Source organism: Ursus maritimus, unplaced genomic scaffold (assembly GCF_017311325.1).
Source record: "Ursus maritimus isolate PB19 unplaced genomic scaffold, ASM1731132v1 scaffold_12, whole genome shotgun sequence".
Taxonomy (NCBI): Eukaryota; Metazoa; Chordata; class Mammalia; order Carnivora; family Ursidae; genus Ursus; species Ursus maritimus.
The window spans coordinates 56300344-56320756 of NW_024423564.1; the positions used below are offsets into that span (position 1 = coordinate 56300344).

Below are 20413 nucleotides of genomic sequence, written 5' to 3' on the forward strand. Positions count from 1 at the left end.
CTCCCTGCTCTGATTCATAAAGACTACTTAATGTCACTGTACATGCTACTGTAAGAAACATTAGATGTGAACTGAGAATGTTTTGCCTGCTACTTCCTTGTACCTGCTGATAGGCACAGTGTAGCTTAATATAGTAACAGGGGAAGTACTGGGTTGTGGGGGAGGGGAAGATTTTTAATGTATAAAATAGTCAAATACCTTTTCAAATAAAAAGTCTCTAAGGACTCTGCCCCTGGAGAGTTCCAGAAGCAGTATCAGCAAGCCTTTCTTCTATGTGAAGCACCCCACTCCTCCCCCAGGACAATCTCCCTCCTTGACCAGGCACGTATATGGAGGGGAGAAGGAAGAGAGACTCCTCAGACAAGGGGTCTTGTCAGAGTCAGTCTATCTTCTACAAATCCAATTTACACTGAGTTCACTAACAGCCAGAGTGTAAATCCGATAGTCTCACACTCCCATGCCAGGACCCAGAAAGCAGAAAAATGGCAAAAAAGGAAGAAAGACAGTGAGGACTGGCATCCTGATTCTAAACGCAAAGTTATAATATTTTAACCCCAATATGCCAATTACCAAGTTAAGCCTGTTAAAGGGGAAAACTGTACACACACTTAGTGATTATTACATGGACTCTTCTTTTTGGAACATGAATTCCTGACCTCCGAGTTCTGAATAATTTAAATATATGTGTAGTTTCTCTCTGTCACTTTCTTCTCCAAGAGGCTGCTGTTGATTTGCTGACATAATTAACTATGAAATGATTTTCTACAGAACTAACCAGACCTTCAAAGCAAGGCCGTTATCATTAGCATATTGGCCAGAATCCATGGCTTTTCCGAGAAAAATCACTCAAATTAAAACAACAGAAGAACCCACCAACCTCAGTGACTGCTGTCAGATGTCAGCAAACTCAGGAAAGGCTCGGGGCAGAATTAGCTAGAGCAACAAAATCCCTTCCCCCCCCAGTCTTCCAAAACTCCTTCCTCAGAGACCAGGCTCAGCCAGAAGGCGGCTGAGGTCTTTGGCCTCTTCTTGTGTTTACCTGTTTATGAAGCATGACCACGTGGATTTAAGGTCCAAGGTGAAAGGCATAAAGAACAAGTTATTTGAAGATTAAACTTTACACTCGGGAAATTGGACAGGGCCTTTCACAAACAGGTCCTGTCGAAATTACCAAGAGCTACAGGACAAGCTCAAATTGCTGACTACAGCAATGCTGCTTCTGCCCAAAATAAGCCCAAGGACCTCAAAGCTCTGGCTCCTGCCTGCCTCCCTAACCTCACCCCCCTACCTCCCTACCCCGCCCCATCTCAACCCCCTATACTCCAACACTAGCTGCTGTTAGCAGTCCCTCAAACGAAGATTTGAAATGAAGACTTGGCACCTTTGTTCATACTGTTCCCTCTTCCTGTAATGCAAAGGATACAAACTTGCAGTTCACAGAAAAAGAAATACAATGAATACCATGAACCTTTAGCCTCACAAATAATGGAGGAAATGCAATATAAAACAATATAATTTTACATGTAACAAGTCAGCAAAAACTGAAAATATTGATAATACCCAGTTTTGGCAAGGGTGTGGGGAAATAGGCAGCTTCAAACACTCTTAGTGATAGAGTAATGGGCTTCAGCCTTATCTAGAAAAATCTGGCACTATCTGTCCATTTTTAAAAATCGACCCTTTTACCCAACAGTTTAACTTCTAAGAATTTATGGATTGGCAGAAGATACAGAGAAAAAATGTACACAACAAGTTTTTGTCAAGGCAAGAGCACATTCATAAAAAATCTGGAAACAAATTAACTATTTATTAATAGGGGACTTGCTGAAACTTATACATAAGCAGCTATTAAAACCAATGAGAGGAGCTAAAGAAAAACGCTAATGATATGTTATTAAATAAAAGAGCAAGTTCTTCGAGACGCCAATATGACCCCATTTGTACTACTTTTTTTTTTTTTTTTCAAGAAGACTATCAATGGTTCTCAAATTGTGGTCTCCAGCAGAACAAGGTCAGCATCACCAGGGAACGTGTTAGAAATGCAAATTCTCAGGCTCCAGCCCAGATCTACTGACTCCAAGACTCTGGGAGTGCAGCTCCAAAGCCAGGGCCACAGAAGCCCTCCAGGCGGTCCTGACCCATGCTACAGCTGGAGAGCCAATGCAGTGTATAAGGACTGAGCAGACGAGATTCGGGAAGAACACACAAGGGAAAAAGAAAGGTCATGGAAACTTGGAGGGCAATCTCTAAATGCCCTTCTCCGCAGCTATAATTTTCACAATGAGCAGCTATTACTGTAATAATAAGAAGAAAGATCTTCCTAATACTGAGTGGAGCTCTGTTTTGTAGGGCTCCCACCCTCCTCCCCTCATTCTCGTCCCACGTATCACCCAAACCACCTAATCCCTTTTAGGTGAGCTATGGCTTCAAATGCTTTGAGATGATTCCTGTGACCTCCTATTGGTCTTCTTTCCTCCATGCTATAGATTTTCGGTTCCTATAACCATTCCCCCATGCCCTGGCTTTTTCTAAAATAAAAGAGATGAGGCACACTTGAACATTTCACAAGAATGATCTTCAGATGCTCATGTTTCCATCTGACATTGTGCGGAGCTGAGGTAAGCAGGCTAAGAGCACACAGTAGACATGCAGGTCTCTACCTGCCTGGAGAACCCCCCGGATGCAGCATATACTGGGACAAGGCCCATTCAGCCCAATATCCAATCTCTGACACTAATATCAGAAGAATCTCTGACACTAATATCAGAAGAATTTGTTCAGGAGAAGGGAAAGCGAGCTCGAATATCTTCACAAACTGTCTACGATGGAGGGTTCTGAGGGGACCCTTGTCAAGTACCCTCATCTTCTCATCCTAGGTCCCTAAGATTGGTGTGACCTGTGTTTATCAGTATGTATCTTCACATGAATCCATATGTTTCCTGAACGTATTTTGAGCCAAGCCTCATCTTGGATCAATAAATTTCTCAGGAGCACTTACTCTGTGCCAGGCATGGTACCAGTGACTTAGGACATGGGCCTGCTAACCTCCCAACAACCCTAGAAGGGTCCACACTTAGAAATAGGGTAACTAAGGTTCTGTGCACTTGGGTTACTTGGCCACCATCACAGAGTCAGTAAAAACCAAAGAGGAACTTCAACCCTATGCCCCTTGCTTCAGGCCACGTGATATTTCTAAACATTCTAACAGTAGCCTCATTCGAACATCAAAGTTGGCCAGGAATTCTACAATCCCAGAATTTGGTGAACTACACTGAGATTCGTCTGTTGAAATCACTCTTAATTTCATAGAGCGTCTTCCTCTCAGCCTTCGTCCCCCACAACCCACCAGTAACTGAGTCCTCTTTCAATCTCTCCATCCCGTGGCCAGTGGAGCAGAATGCAAGCTACTCAGCTGTCAGCCTGGTCTGCAACCAGAGGCCCAAATCCAGATGGCCAAGGGACTGGTAATACATTGAGCCTGAATGATTTCTACCTCATTTCCCTAGTCTCCCTAAACCCACCCCACACATACATCACTGTATATGTACCCGCTGTTTGAACTCTGCTTCCTGCATGTTGATAAGGGCCTCCTCAATAAGTTAAGATGATGAAGGGGGCAGGAGGGGGTGTTATAGGAGTCTCCTGGGAAAAGTATGCCTAGTTTGGGAAGGAAATCTCATCATTTCTCCCTCACATGTCAAACCTACTTCCTCCAGACATACTATTCCTTCTCTCCTCTCTCTCAGTGAGTGGCACCACCAACCACCGTGCTACTGAGCCAGGCATCCAGAGCTTATCATGACTCCTGTGCAGGTTATTCTCAGCTTCCCCCACTCCTACCCTATATACTCAAAGCCTTTTCTGACTACCCTGTGTTCTGGGAACTAGAGTTTGGATCTCCAGGTGCTCCAACCCTCTGTTCTCTAGCTGGGTTTGGCCAATGGAGAGCACTAGCAGAAGCCTCCAAGGAGGAAGGAGATAAGGTCAGGACTCCCTTTGTTGAGAGATGAACTGAACCACCTGCATCTCTTGAACTAAGGTCATGAATCCTCTCGAGGCAGCTTTCTGCACATAGTTTCTCCTTTGGGGTTCTGGTAACCATTCCTCACCTTGACCCTTTAAATAGAAGGACAGAACAATCCTATTGTTATTAGCCCCAGAGATAATTCAGGCCACCTTCATCTCTCTAAATAGTTCCGTCACTGAAAATTATCCTAATTGGAGGGTGTCTTCTGTTTCCTTTTGATCTACTTCCTGCACTGTGCCCTGTCAGGCCTCAAGAAGTAAAAGTGGTCCCATTATTGCTGGTGTCCAGATACTTCAAAATCCCTTCCGCACATCCTCAAATAGTCCCTTCTTTAAATTTTCTTCAGAAATTCCAGTTGAAGACCTCCACTGCTAGCCAAGATGGAGTAACAGGAACCATATTTACCCTCCCACCAAAAACAACTTAAAGCAAACAAACAAAATATAGGAAACAGGAGTTCTCAGGACACTGGACATTAGGCAACAAAATACAGCGATCCCACAAGCTGGGGGAAAATGAAGTGTCCTGAATTGGCTCAAGCTTAATGTGTGGGACCATGGCACAGGAAACGGAAATCCAGGCCAAGCCCTGCAGTCTCCCTGAGTTGAGGAGACGGAGTCAGGAATTTGCAGAAAACAGGAGGTTAGATTTCTCGGGCACAGAGTACAAGAAAGGAGAGAGTTGCATAGAGGGAGAATTCCAGTGAACTGCAAAGGGAGCTCCTCAAGTATTCAGTGGAGTACCAACCACTGTATGCATGTGAGGAAGCCATCTGAGCCAGAAGCTTCCAGAATGCACTGTCAGAGGACTTTGCACAGCACCATGAATAGTGCCTATTCACACCAGCCAGAGTGGGAAACCTTGTCACTGATAGGGCACTGAGTACTGTACTCAGAAGGGTTTTACCTCAGCAGTGAAGAATTAGCCCTGGTCCCACATAACAAAGCTTAAAGCAAGACTCAAAAGAATCCAATGGTTTCCTAATCCCTCACACATGCCCCCAGAACAAAGTTCAAGTGTATTTATAAAATTACAAAAATATCTAGCACCAAACAAGATAAAATACACAATGTCTGCTAGTCAATCAAAATTTACCAGGCTCACCAAGTTGCAGGAAAAGACTACCCAAAATGAGAAAAATCAATGGGCACTACCTAGAATTGACACATTTGACAGAATTAGTAAACACAAATATTAAAACAACTATGATACCTGTATTTCATATGTTCAGAAAGCTAGAGAAGAGACTGAACTTGAAAGTTCAGACATGGAAGATAAAAAAGATTCAGGCTGAAATGCTAAAAATGACAACTAAGATGTCTGCGATGAAAAACTGTATAGGATCGGAAAATACAGAAGAAAGGATTAGTGACCTTCAAAGCACAGTAACAGACACTATCCACTAACAAAGAGAGAAAAAAAGATTTTTAAAAAATAAACAGAGCATCAGTGAGCTGGGGAAAAACTTCAGGTGGCATAATATATGTGAAATGGGAATCCCTGAAGGAAAGAACAAAGAAAGGGTCAGGAGCAATATCTGAAAATCTAATGGGCACAGATCTTCCAAATTTGATGAAAACTATAAACCCACAGATTCAAGAATATCAATGAACCCAAGCACAAGAAATATGAAGAAAGCTAACCCAAGAAACATCAGATTCAAGTGGTTCAAAACCAATGATAAAATCTTAGAAGTTGCTTAGGAGGAGGGGAAGCGACAATATGCACAAAAGAAAGAAAAATAGGAGAAGGATTCCCATCAGAAATAAGAATGCAAACTATGACACTGTAGAGTAAGATCTTCGAAATACTGAAAGAAAAAACTTCATATCTAAAATTCTGTACCTTGTGAAAAAAAAACTTTCAAAACTGAAGTTTTAATAAAGACGAATTCAGACAAAGAAAAGATGAAAAAAATGCATTACCAGCAGAACTGCACCACAAGGAACGGAGGGGGAAAATGACAGCACATGGAAATCTGGATCTATAAAATGGAATGAAGAGCACAAGGGTAACCATGTGGGTACATACAAAGACTTTTTAAAAATTACTTGAATGTCTTAAAAAGATAACTGACTGCTTAAAACTAAAATAATAACCACATATCATGGGGCTTCAACCTATGTAAAAGTAAAACGTACAACATAAAACAACAGTAGCACAAAGGCTGGGAGGCAAGAATTATAAACATACTGTTATAAGGTTCCTATATTATATGTTAAGTGGTATAATCCCACTTGAAAGTTGACTCTGATAAATTAAAGATGTATACTATAAACCCTAAAGCAACCATTAAAATAATACCAAAAGAAAAAGTTGGGGCGCCTGGGTAGCGCAGTGGTTAAGCGTCTGCCTTCGGCTCAGGGCATGATCCCAGCGTTCTGGGATCGAGCCCCACATCAGGCTCCTCCACTAAGAGCCTGCTTCTTCCTCTCCCACTCCCCCTGCTTGTGTTCCTTCTCTTGCTGGCTGTCTCTCTCTGTCAAATAAATAAATAAAATCTAAAAAAAAAAAAAAAAAAGAAAAGAAAAAGTTATGCCTAATAAGCCAATAAAGGAAGAAAAAAATGAAATTATAAAAAAACTAATCCAAAAGAAGGCAGAAAAAGAGAATAAAAAGAACAAAGAACAGATGGAACAAAGAGAAAAGAAAAAAAGCTAGATGGTATATTTAAAACAAACCATATGATAATTACATTAAATACAGTCTAAATACCCCTAATTAAAATGCAGAGATTATCAGGCCTTACTTAGTTAGCCAGTCTAACTACATGCTGCCTACAAGAAACCCACTTTAAACATAAGAAACACATAGGTTAAAAGTAAAAAGAAGAAAAAGATATGCCATTAAAAAGCATTCAAAAGAAAGCTAAATCATTACCATACTAAGTAGATTTTAGAGCAAAAATATTACCAGAAATAATGACTAAGTAGATTTCAGAGCAAAGAATATTATCAGAAATAAAGAAATAATAAAGGGGATGATTCACCAAGACAACCTAACAATCCTAAATATTAACACACCTAATAACAGTGCATCAGAATACATAAAGCAAAATCTGATAGAAGTGCAAAGAGAAATGCATATATCCACAAGTATCTTCAGAGATTCTAATACCATTCTCTCAATAACAAATATAGTAAGTAAACACAAAAATCAGCAACGATGTAATATACCATAGTCAATGAAGTTGACATAATTGATATGGAAAAAGCACTCTACCAACAAGAGCAGAACACACATTCTTTTCAAGTACACATCAAACATTTACCAAGACAGACCACATTCTGGGCCATAAAACAAGTCTCAAGAAGATAAAAGGATTCAAATCATACCAAAGTAACTTCTGTGACCACAACAGAATTAAATTATAAATCAATAATAAAAAGATGAGTGTAAAGTCCTCAAATATTTGGAAACTGAATAACACACCTCTACCTAACACATGGATCAAAGAAGACATTTAAAAAAAAAATAGAAAGTATTTTAACTGAATGAAAATAAACATATAGCAAAAGTTACAGGATGTACTTGAAGCAGTAAATTTATAGCATCAAATGCCTATTAGAAAAGTCATCTCAAATAAATAATCTTAACTATTCACCTTAACAAATTAGAAAGAAAAGAGTAAAAGGAACCCAAAGTTAGCAGAAGAAAGGAAATAATAAATTTCAGAGGAGAAATCAGTAAGTTAAAAAAAAAATAGAAAAAATAAATAAAACCAAAAGCTGTTTTTTGGATAAAATTAATAAATTTCTGGACAGAATGATCAGGAAAATAAAGAGAAAATATAATAATATTAGTATTATCTATATTAGGAATGAGGAAGATGAAATCACAACAGATTCTATAGATATTAAAATGATAATAAGGGACTATTATGAACAATTAAGATATGTACAAATTCCTTAATATACAAAAACTATCAAACCTCGCTCAAGAAGAAACAGATGATCTGAATAGTCTTATATTACTTAATCAATTGAGTGCTCCCTCTTCTCCACAAAAAACTAATAAACAAACTCTTAGACTAGATGGCTTCATAAGTGAATTTCATCAAACATTTAAAGAAGAAATAATACCACTTCTATACAAACTCTTCCAAAAAATTGAGTTGGAGGAAATATTTTCCAAATTATTTTATGAGGCCAGAATTATCTTGATAACAAAACTATATCAATATTCATCATTAACACAGATGCAGAAATTCTTAAAATTTTAGCAAAGAGAATCCAACCAAATATAAAAAAGATAAAAGGTCCTGACCAAGTGGGATTTATCTCAGGAATACAAGGTTTTACTTTCAAAAAAAAAAAAAAAATCGAATGTAATTCATCATATTGAGGTTAAAAAGATCTTAACAGAGAAAAAAGCAGCTGACAAAATATAATATTTATTCTTCATTTAAAAAAAAAACAACACCACAAAAAATACAGTATGTCTCAGCAAAGAAGGAATAGACAGGAACTTCCTAAACTTCCTAAAAGACTTCTACAAAAAATGTTCAACTAATGTCATACACCACAGTTAATGATGAACAAATGTGTCTCCCTAAGATCAAAAACAAGACAAGCTGTCTGCCCTCATCACTTCCTTGCAACAATGAATAGCAGCTCTAGCCAGTGCACTATATCAAGAAAATGAAATATAAGGTATCCACACTAAATGGAAGACATAAGCTGTCATTTATTTACAGATAACATGATCACCTACATAGAAAATCTGATGGCATCTATAAAAAAGCTCTTAGAACTGGTAAGTAGTTTAGCAAGATGATCAATATACAAGCAGCAACAAATGAAGTTAAACTGTAAAAGATAATTTCATTTACAATGGCATCAAAAAATATGAAATACCTACAGATAATCTGACAAAGATGTGCAAGACCTAGCTACTGAAAGCTACAAAACATTGCTAAGAAAAATTAAGGAAGACCTAAGTAAATAAACAGATATACCGTCCATGAATCAGAACACGCAGTCTTTAGCTGTGCCCCCAAATTAATGTATAGATTCAATGAAATTCCAATTAAAATCTAAACAGGCCTTTTTTCTGAAATTGAAAAAATGACTGTAAAAATATGGAAACGTAATGGTCCTAGAATAACCAAAACAACATTTGAAGTTGAAGGACCTATTCTACCTGACTTCAATACTAAATACGAAGCTACAGTGATTACGATTATGATATTGGCATTAAAATAGATGAAGAGATTACTGGAACAAAATAAAACATCCAGAAATGGGCCCACATGTATATGTCGTCAACTGATTTTAACCAAAGGCGCAAAGTAATTCAATGGAGAAAGGATAGACTTTTCAGAAAATGGTGCTTAACAATTAATGACATATGTGAAAAAATTAACTTTGTTCCATATCTGGTGCTAAGGATTAACTTAAAATAACTCAAAATGGATTGTGGATTTAATGTAAGGCCAAAACAATGAAGCTTCTTAAAAAGCAGGAGAAAATATTTGAGAGCTCGGGCTAGTCATGACTTCTTAGATACAATTACCAAAACCGTGATCCGTAAAAGAATAAATTGATAAAACAGTCATCATCAAAATTACAAACTGACAAATTAGTCTTCACCAAAATTGAGAACTCCGCTTGTGAAAGGACACTTAAGAAAATGGAAAGTCAAGCCACAACATGGGAGAAAACATTTGCAAATTACAGGTGAGATAAAGAATTTGTAATTCGTACATTAAAAAAGTTCTCAAAACTCAGAAAACAAACAACCCTTTGTTTTTTTTTAAATGGATAAAAGATTTCATAAATACCTCACCCAAGAAGATATATGAAATATATAGTCAAGTAAGCCCATGACAAGAAGCTTGAAAATATCAGTCATTAGGGGAATGTACATTAAAACCCCCAAAAAGAGGATTCCACGTTATCAGAATGGCTAACATTAAAAAAAGGGACCACACCAAGTGCTGGAGTAATCGGCAGTTTCATGCACCACTGAAGGGAATATACAATGGCACCTCACTTTGAAATATAGTTTCTTAAAAAGTTAAACATACCCACCATGTGAACTAGCCATTCCACTTCTAGGTATTTAACCAAGAGAAATGAAAGCATACACCCATACAAAGATATGTATATGAATAGTCATAGTAGCTTTACTGAGAGTAGCCAAAAAGTAGCAAATAATCCAAATACCCATCAACAGGTAAATAAACAATGTTACAACCATACAACGTATAAAAGGAATGAACTATGTGCACACACTCAACATGGACAAGTCTTAAGACGATTATGCTAAGTAAAAGCCACCACACAAAAAAAGATATACATTGTATGACCCCACAGATAAAACCCTAAAATAATGGGGCGCCTGGGTAGCGCAGTCGTTAAGCATCTGCCTTCGGCTCAGGGCGTGATCCCGGCGTTCCGGGATCGAGTCCCACATCGGGCTCCTCCACTGGGAGCCTGCTTCTTCCTCTCCCACTCCCCTGCTGTGTTCCCTCTCTCGCTGGCTATCTCTCTGTCAAATAAATAAATAAAATCTTAAAAAAAAAAAAACCCTAAAATAATATTAAATAATCTCTAGCAGCAAAAAGCAGATCACTATTCGATGGGGGGTAGGTGGGGGATAACCAGGGAGGTAGGGATTACAAAGGAGCCCGAGAAATCTTTATGGGTATTAAAAGTGTTCTTTATCTTACTTGTGATGATGGTTTCACAGATACCTACATATGTCAAAACATCTTGTATTAGACACTTTATATACAGTTTACTCTAGGTCAAGCATACCTCAATAAAGCTGTTGAAAAAACCCCCAGCTGGGAATGCCTTTTCCCTGATGGCACGATAACTGCTACATTGTTTCCCCATCCTTTACCTTCAATCAGTAGTTAATTCCTAACCAGTCTACAGCCAACCTTTGAACAATGCAGGAGCTAGAGGAACTGACCTCCTGCAATGTAAAAAGTCTGTGTATAACTTTTGACTCCCCAAAAAACTTAACTTTCTACTAGCCTACTATTGATAAGAAACCTTATCAAAAACATGAACAGTCGATTAACATACATTTTGTATGTTATATGTATAATATACTGTATTTTTACAATAAAGTTAGCTAAAGAAAATGTTAAGAAAATCCTAAGGAAAAGAAAATACATCTACAGTACTGTAAAAAAAAAAAAAAATCCATGTATAAGTGGACCTGCATTCCAACTTGTGTTCTAGGGTCAACAGCATTCTCATCTCTCTCTCCAGTCCCAGAACTATTACCCTAACCCATTTCTGACCTGTATTATAAAAGCCTCTCTCCAGTCTTCACCTCTCCAAGTCCCTTCCCACCCTGCGGCCAGAATTAACTTTCTAAAACGCAAATCATCATCACTTCAGACAGCTCCTGATTGCTCTGGAGATACATTTCAAACTCCCTTACTATGACTCACCTGACCCTCCCTCATTTGGCCTTTTCACCTTTCCCAGACTCCTTTCTGGTGATTTCCCATCTCACCCTATCCTATCCAGCCACACTAGTCAACAATGTGCCAGGTTATATAGTTTGGCACATGCTGTTCCCAAGTCAAATAATCCCCTTCCCTTTTGTCATTCCCCAGCCCACTCACACTGAGGCTTTGAAATTCTGCTCAGGGAATTATCTCCTCTGGGAAGTTTTCCACAAAACCCACATTGGGCCATTTGCCCTTCTCCCAATTCCTGAGAATTTCCCACATACTTTGCCACAGCACTCAGTATCATATAATCTCCCTCTTCAGACTAGATAGAAGCAGACTGAGTGAAAGACTAAAAGTGGAGACCAAGTCTTGTTCATCTTTGCTTTCCCAGAGCCGACCACAGTACCAGGCCCAGAACACATGCCACAGGATTAGTGAATAAGTGAATGAATGAAAGAACTGGTTTGGATGACCCCTTACACCACCACCTGGGCTGATCCTGTATTTCTTCTTATAAAGAGATGGGCAGGTGAAGTCTCTGTAGTACATTCTGGTAAAATAATTATTTCAAATCCCCTGGCAGGAGGCCAGGGGTCCCCACTCTGGCTGGGCAAGATTCATTACCTCAAACTGTTTTCAAAACCAGCTGGTAATTGACTGTGATTTGAACTAAGTGAAAGGTTAGGGAAAGGGAACCAGATTCCAGGAAAAGACAAGGCCCACAGCAAAAATTAATACAGCCTGGAAAAAGGCCCAGTCTCCTCCCAGTAAACTTCTTAATTTCATCCAGAAAGACACAGCTCTCCACCCTTGGGGTTATTCCCTTCTCCCAATACACATGTTTTGATATCCAAATCCAGCAAGGGAGGCTCCCAAGCTCCTTTCCCCTCAAAATCAATCTCCAGGCCCTTCTCACCCTCTCTGGTCTGTTCCCACATCATCCTTAATCAACAGTCCTCCGGGCCTCCCACATGAAGGTCCTCCTCAGCTGATCCCTTTAAGAGCCAGGACAGTGATCATCAGGTCAAGAGCCAGGCTGAGGGCCTCATTACAGGAGACTCCCAGAAGACCAGGAGGCAGTGAGAAGGCTGCAAGACCCAGCTGGCAACATAAAAAATTTAAAAAAAAAAAAAAAAATCAGGATATACATTTGGTGGATCACTAAAAAAAGGAGAAAAGCAAGCAAAACAAAGCAAAACTGTACCATCTGTGTAACATCCACAAACCCAGAGAAGACGTGCCTTCTTTCTTACTGATTTGCAATTCAAAAGTGTAATCACTTCCTCCTTCCAGATCTATTTCAAAAATTAACCTAATGCTCTTCCATATCTTGGTAATGACTGACCCTTTAATTTAGGGACGAAATTAGTTAAGACATGAGAACTGCTTTCGTGGAAAATAGCCAATGATTAGGGAAATTCACCATTTTGCATCTTGTCAATCCTTAAAAGAAGGGAAATGAATTAAAATGGAAAGATAGTCCTAGGCCTTTCCTACCCAGGGTAACTGTAACCAAACAGCATTGTAACCGTCTAAAATGCACCTCAAACATTATCGCAAGCTGCTCAAAGCGTTTCAAGTTACAAGCAGCACTGGCCTTTAAAATTCTCCTAGGTAGCCAGATGTCTATTAAAAGCTCAAACTGCCTGGGAAAAAAATATCCTAAAACAAGGGTCCAGGGGAAGGGAAGAGGTGACGGGAAGCTGGAGTGAACAGTTAACTGGTCAGGGATGGCAGAAGACCCCGGGTTCCCGACATCTCAGAGGCAGCCCTGGGGATGCAGTAAAGGCCGACCCTTCCCTTGAGTGGCCGGACGCCTCACCCAGGAGAGGACACAGAGAACTCTACATCGTCCTGGGGGCCAAGGCTGGGCCGGCACAAGACTTAAGCGGCCGAGACTTCAGCGGCCTGAGCAGGACGACGAGGAGGAAGAGGCGGCGACTGCGGAAAAGGGGAGGGAGGCCTGGGCCGGGTGCGCTGTAGGGTTGGAAAACGTGGGCGCTGCGAGCCTGCGCGCCTGCAAAAGCCCCCACTGCACACGTGGGACTGGGAGGAGGGTCACTTACTTGTCCAATCTGAAATTACATTTTAGCTAGCGGGGCTCTGCAGGTTGCCGCACGGAGCTGCACCGCGCGGAGTAGGGCGGTCCCTGAGGGCTGCTGCGGCGGCGCCCCGCCCCTGGCCCCGCCCCCACCGGATGCGGCCCCTGTAACACGCGCCCTGATTGGCCCTTTGAACCGCTCCGGAGATTGGCCCGCGCGTCCGCCCCCTCGCCTGTCGCCGGGGGCGTGGACTGCAGCCTAGCCGCGGCTCCTCCCATCTCTTGGACTTTTAAAGGCGCCGAGCTGACCCCCGCAAACTCTCCGCAGACTCTGGTGCGTGCGTGCGTGTGTGTGTCGAGTGTGTATCCTATAATCACTTCTCAACATTTACAGGACTGTTGTAGGCGGATGTAATTAATAATAATATTTACTGAATGCTTACTTTGTGCCTGGTCTAGTTTCTGATACTTTACATGAATTTATGCCCATAATCCTGCGGCCAGCCCTCTAAGTGGTGTCACAGTCTTCACATCTACAAAGCAGATAGGTCCTGCCTTTGCCCAAGTTAACAATCTGTGAGCTGTGGACACACCTACCTCATTGAATACTCAGGATGCTTGCCTTTCCTATAAGCTAGGTAGTATCTGTCCCTATTTATAGATGCGAAGAGTCAGAAACGTTTCCAGCTTGTTCTGAGACACACAGCGAGCTACTAGGGAAACAAAAGGAGAGTTCCAACCTGGGATCCAATCTGAGCTGTTTCCCTTGAAAAGGTAGGTTCCCAGGCTGATGGGACTGGAGATTTGGAAGATAGTTTAGCAAGTTGCTAAATCCAAACCCTTTGCTTTCCTAGAAAAGTAAACTGAGGCCCAGTAAAGGGAAGTGAGTTTCCAAAGACACAGCAGATATAAGAGGTAAGCACAGGTAAGAGCAGTGATCTCACTGAACTGGCCTATTTGCCATGTTCATTACATTCGCAGTCTGCTGTTCTGGTAACAACCCCTCAAATCAATAGATGCCCTTATCTTTGTCCTACAGGTGAGGATACTGACTCAGTGAGGGTGAGGCCATATGATTAGCTACATCTGCTAGGGGTCCTGTTTTGGGATCATTTTCTTTCTTCTACACCAGAACTCCTCCCCTTTCATTTCAACAAATATCCAAAGGACCATGGACTCTAGGAAGACAGGAGGTACTGGGATCTGATTACTTAGCACCTGGTTGCATTATAGTGTACAATAGGAATAATAATATTAAGACCTGTTCATCTTAACCTTTCTGAAGTACTGTGAAGAGCAAATAAGGTAATAGTTATGGGAATACTTTGTATAGGGTGAAATGCTGAATACAGGGAACATATAGCTTCTAGATCTTCCTCAGTGTACCCCAGGAATAGAATACACAAAACACACTTGTTGCCTCATGAGCTATGGCAGGAGGTCTCATTTTGGCTAGACTTGAACAAATGTGGATTTGCTGTCTAGACTTGATGTACGTCTCTGTTTCTAGGCTTTTTGTAGTTGATTTTTGGTTTGTTTCCTTTTATTATCATACTATCATTAGTAATAATAGCAATTATAGCCTGTGGCTAGAGCTCTAGTAGCTATTTTGGACCATGAGAGAACCATAAGAATAAAAGCCACGCACAGCAAAGCAACAGGGTGAGAAGGCCGGGGTTGCCGACACCGTGCCCCACCAGACCAACACCCACTGCTCACTTCCACATGAAAGAAATAAACTGCTGTCTTATGCAAGACCCGTTCATTCTGTGTTTTCTGTCACATGGGGCCAAACCTAATCATAACTGATACATACACCTTACCTGGTGCAAATCTTCCAGCAACTCTATAAAGTGATGGATGCCAGCGAGTATAAATGACTTGTTCAAGGTCATCCAGCCAAGGGACAGAGTTGTGATTCTGAGACCAATTTTCATTCTCAATTTCAATTATGACCCACCGCCTATTGTGAATGAATGAGTCCATTTTTTTCTAATTCCATTCCATTCATTTATTCTAGGGGGTGGCAAACTTTTTCTGTACGGGACCAAATATTAAATATTTTAGATGATGTGAGTCATACCATTTCTGTTTCAACTATTCAACTCTGCCTTTGTAGTGCAAAAACAGCCATAGATAATAGTAAATGTGTGGGTGTGACTACGTTTCAGAAAAACTTAATTTACTAAAACAGGCCAAGGGGTAATGTGGCCCCTGATTTTTTTGATATTAATGTTCTATCACAAAAATGCATTGGAACTACATTCCAGAAGATGGGGGATTGTGACATTGCAGACACCCTCACACTTTTGACCAATGTAAAGGGTCGTGCATGACCGTGTGATCCAAAAGAAGATCCCTAAACTGAGAGTTATGAGACTGGGCAGTGAGTTTATATCTGCCAGTGAAACCAGATCTATATCCCGCACCACCCCTAATTGCCTCAGTTTCCCCATGTATTAGGAACAAATAACAGTACAAATGTTATCCATACGTCCTCATTTTCTATGGCTGCAGTGAGACTGAGATGAGATGATACACATAATCATATTTCGAAAGCTGTAACTATTATCCAATTCTGTGTATATTGCTTCACCTCAGGAAAAGCCACATATCCTCCTCCGTATCCTTCAGTTCCCTGTCCTTATTCTTCGATCATGGAATTCATAGAATGTATCAAATGCCTAGCAATTATTGCTGCGTATGTTTATATCCCCTCTCCTCCTCTCCAACTCTCCATAAGGGGTTATTGCTTTACGTTGGATCAGAAGACTTGATTAGCAGAAAGTCTAGACAGCCCTCCGAGTTATTGCTGGGCCACATGGGGATCATGCACGGTCATTGTCCACTAGGCACTTCACAAGTCACAATGGAAAAAGCAGCACCCCGGATTTAAGCAAGACAGAAAGAAATGGGTTGTGAAACCCTGGAAACCAGCTGAGCTGGAAATTTGTGTAATTTCCTTCCTGCTCAGAGACAGTTCTGTAGAGCACCAGGACGCACACAGGAGACCCTGTGCTCCCTCTGATGACCCGGGGTGGCCTTGTGACTCTCTAATGGCATTCTCTGAAGGTTTTTCCTTCCATTCGCAACCTGCCCCCTCACCAGAGAAAAGACAAATTTTCCCTGAGATTCTTAGAGTCACGGCACAGAAATAGATATAGTTATTCCTTTACCTATGAATTCATTTATTCATTCATACGTTCATGTATCCATTCATTTAACAAAGATTCATTGAGTGTCTACTGTTGTAGGCACTAAAGAGATGGTGTTGAGAACAGGTGTTCTGTGCTCACAGGACTTACAGTCGTGAAACAGACATTCAATAAATAAGCATGCAGGTATATAATGGACTCAGTTGCAAGGAGAAAGGGAAATAGGACACTATGAGAGAAGGAACTGACTCAGATTAAGGTCGAACTTTGATGATTTTGAGTGTTTTACATACATACTCTCAGGTCTTCAACAATCCTCTGAAGTGGCTAGTCTCACAACCATTGTACAGATAGGGAAACTGAGGCTCAGGGAGATCAGGTAGCTGGCCTAAGCCTATTACTAAGTTTGGAGCGGGCTGTGATCTCTCCAGTACTCCACAAACGCAGAAGGTGAAAATTTTCCTATCTCCCGCCTTTGCAAATGACATGCCTCCTCTGCCTTGAAAGCCGCCCCCTCCTGCTTCTCTTACCAGAATAAGGGTTCATATTCTGCCTTCGGCACCTAGCAGAGGGCCTATTCCTCTGCCAAGTTGCCACTTCTATTTGAGGACTCAATACATCTCTTCTAGACTCCTACAAGCACTGTTCGTTGTCTATTGTTCATGTGGTGCTGAACCTAGGACACCTTGTAGAGTGAATTCTTTTTTACAGGCTTGCCCTGATGTCCTTGCTCACAGTCCTGGGAGCAGCATAGGCTGCTGAAGCCAGACATACCTGGACTCTTCTCCCAGTTCTGTGTTTGCTGGGTGACTTACAAGAAGTTTCTTAGCCTCTCTGTATTTTAATTTCCTTGGAGAATAATAATATTGACTTCTTGAGATATACCCTAAAACATTTGTCCCAGTGCTAAACAGGTAGGAAGTGCTCCACAGTGCTCAGTCTTCCATCCATTTCCATTCCCTAGATTAGAAGCCTCTGGAAGGCAAGAACCATGCCTTCTACTTTACAGTCTCAGCAACCACCACAGGGCTCTGTAAGAGCAGGTATGTAATTAGTCTATAATTACGGCAGTGACAGCCCTTACCTGCCAACTGGGTCCCTCACTGCTAATGAAACTTGTTTTCTCCTGTCTTTCTTCCTTTCTTTCTTTTTCAACTTAGACTCTTTTAAACCTCCCTTAAACTTGATCCTCTGGCAGGAACAGGTGCCACTGCAAACACATTCTATTTTTTCCAAATCTACACTGTCAGCTCAGAAGGCAAATAACTGTAATAGTTCATTGAAGCCCAAACAGATCGTCAATAAGGGAAAACCACTTTCTAGAAGGGCCTGCTGAGCTCTCCACTCTGACTACCACCTAGAGCCATATTTTATACAGAAAATCATGAGTTTGTTCAGCCCTCATCTCTGAAGGATGCCAGTAGCTCATTTCCAAAGACAGGAGAGTGCTCCAACTTACTTTATTATTTACTGACTACTTATTACCTGTCCTTGGCTGCCTGCCTTCATGTCTTCACTCAGCAAACATCTACTGAATACTGAGCACTTGCTAAGGGCTAGGCCAGAGCTGCTGCTACCATAAAAGCACAGGTGAAGTGCTGTGGGCACCCCAAGGCGAGTGAGAAGAAGAGGGGGTACAGAGTACTAGGGGAGAGGAAAGATTGCATTAACTTTCCGCTGAGTGCTGTGTTCCGTACCTCCTCGTGCAGTCTCAGTGATTCTCCCCAACTCCCACGTATGGGGGTAGGGATTGCTGCTGAAGAAGGGAAGGCTCACAACGGTGAAACAACTTGCCCGAGGTCATCGATCACAAGACCACACATCAGGCTGCCAAAGAGGGAGTTTCTGCTGAGGAGCTGATGTGGGCAGAGAAGCTCATGCTGGATCTAAAGGCTTCCGATGAAGCAAGTCCTAGTAATCTCACTGGTTTCAACCCACAGCCCCCATTTTCCCCTCTGGGTTTGATCTGCTCACCCACTTCCCAGTTCCAAGACCTCACTCACCATCAAAACCAGTTCCACACCATCTGTATCTTTCACCCCTAATACCACCTGATCACAACCCCATAGCCTCTCGGCCGTGAGTCATTTTAATAAAAGTGCAAACTCCGTGATGAGCCCTGACAACAATGTGCAACCCTAAACCCCTACCAGTGTTTTTCTGCAACGAGGCAACAGGTGGAAGAAGAAAGTCCAGGGCCATGAGATGATGACAAGGCCAAAACAGAGGTGGGAGGCAGCCTGCTGCACGTGCTCGCTCAAGGCCCCGGGGCCCGGTCAAAGATGGGGGCCCCTGGAGCCTGGGCAGTATGCAGACTTTGGTTGGAAGGAGGGCGCCATGAACTTCTCTAGAATCGGGTCATCCGGAAAGCATTAGAGAGCATTGGGTAGTTTTCAGAGTAGATTCTATGGGAAGTTTCCTACAGGGTCAAGGAGAGACGGAATGAACTTCCAGGCCTTCCAAAATGTCCCCTTCCCTGCCAAGTTGTTCTTTTCTCCAGGACACCAGAGAAGGGGGCTAGTGGGGGCTGAAATCCAGACTCCACTCTGCTTGCCAAACTCTGTGCCTGTGCAGCTGCTCTGCCCCACCAGAGAGGTCAATTTTCCCCAATTCGCACAATGTATAAAACGGAATTTTGATAGCTTTGTTCTCCCCGTTGCCCCCATGACACACGCATGCAAACGCAGGTACACATCCAGCCACACAGCACATACACACAGACACACACAGAAGCACAAGCATATGCCCATAATTGCACAAACACACATGTAGACCTCTAGCCACACTACACACAGAGCACACAGACACGTACAGACGTGAACACCATGCATACCATATGCCGCACATGCATAAACAGGCTTACACAAATGCAAACAAAACCACAAGAAGGTGCACAGACGTATACCCACGGACACAAATATAGTCACATGGAGATATAGACAGACAAATCACACAAACACACGTACCCTCAGACACACACACATACACACACACGCACATATAGTCATACTCACTTTACACCACTCACATATAAATGCACATATATGTAGACACACAGACCACACAGATACATACACACATAAATACACTTATATACAGATGCAGATACACAGATATACACACGTACGAACGACGTTAACAAGAACAATTCTACTTTATCAATTTGACATGACAAATTCTATTACAAATTTCACTGGACAAATGCTTCACTACTGAAAGAAAGGGAATTAATTTGCTCTTTTAGAGGGTTCATTTTTTAAAATTCATTTATCAAATATTACTGATGACAATATGTAGAAATGAAATGATAGTGGGAAGAAAGGTATACTCAGATATGATAATGGCAGGTCTTCTCATGACATGAGTCTGGCAATTAATTTTATTTTCAGTTTATATCATGATGAAAAATTTGTGACTTTCAATACTGCTACATAACATATAGAGTCAGGACTCCAGCGGCGCCTGGGTAGCTCAGTCGTTGGGCGGCTGCGTTTGGCTCAGGTCATGATCTCAGGGCCTTGGGATTGAGCCCTGTGTTGGACTCCCTGCTTAGTGGGGAGGCTGCTTATCCCTCTGCCGCCCCCCCCTCCCCCGCACCGCTTGTGTGCTCTCCCTCTGTCTCTCTGTCAAATAAATAAATAAGTAATCTTTAAAAAAAAAGATTTTATTTTTATTTATTTGAGAGAGAGAGAGAGACAGTCAGCAAGAGAGGGAACACAAGCAGGCGGAGTGGGAGAGGAAGAAGCAGGCTCCCAGCAGAGCAGGGAGCCCAA

General features: G+C 41.6%; 1 protein-coding gene across 12 annotated transcripts in view; it reads right to left on the reverse strand.

Annotated features, from left to right (window-relative positions):
* The window catches only part of FGGY (FGGY carbohydrate kinase domain containing), a 503109-nt gene extending 489456 nt beyond the window's left edge, over positions 1–13653 (reverse strand). For 2 of the 12 annotated variants that reach the window (XM_040627236.1, XM_040627231.1), the window contains exons 1-2: positions 13511–13590; positions 12361–12545 (exon numbers count right to left, since the gene is read on the reverse strand). In XM_040627236.1, the coding sequence (XP_040483170.1) occupies positions 12361–12385 (25 nt within the window). In that variant the 5' untranslated portion in view covers positions 12386–12545; positions 13511–13590. Of the gene's footprint in view, positions 1–5952; positions 6012–12360; positions 12546–13266; positions 13370–13510 lie in introns of those variants that run through there. The other 10 variants (XM_040627235.1, XM_040627233.1, XM_040627230.1 and 7 more) reach the window with 9 other exon arrangements.
* Between the last annotated feature and the right edge of the window lie 6760 nt (positions 13654–20413).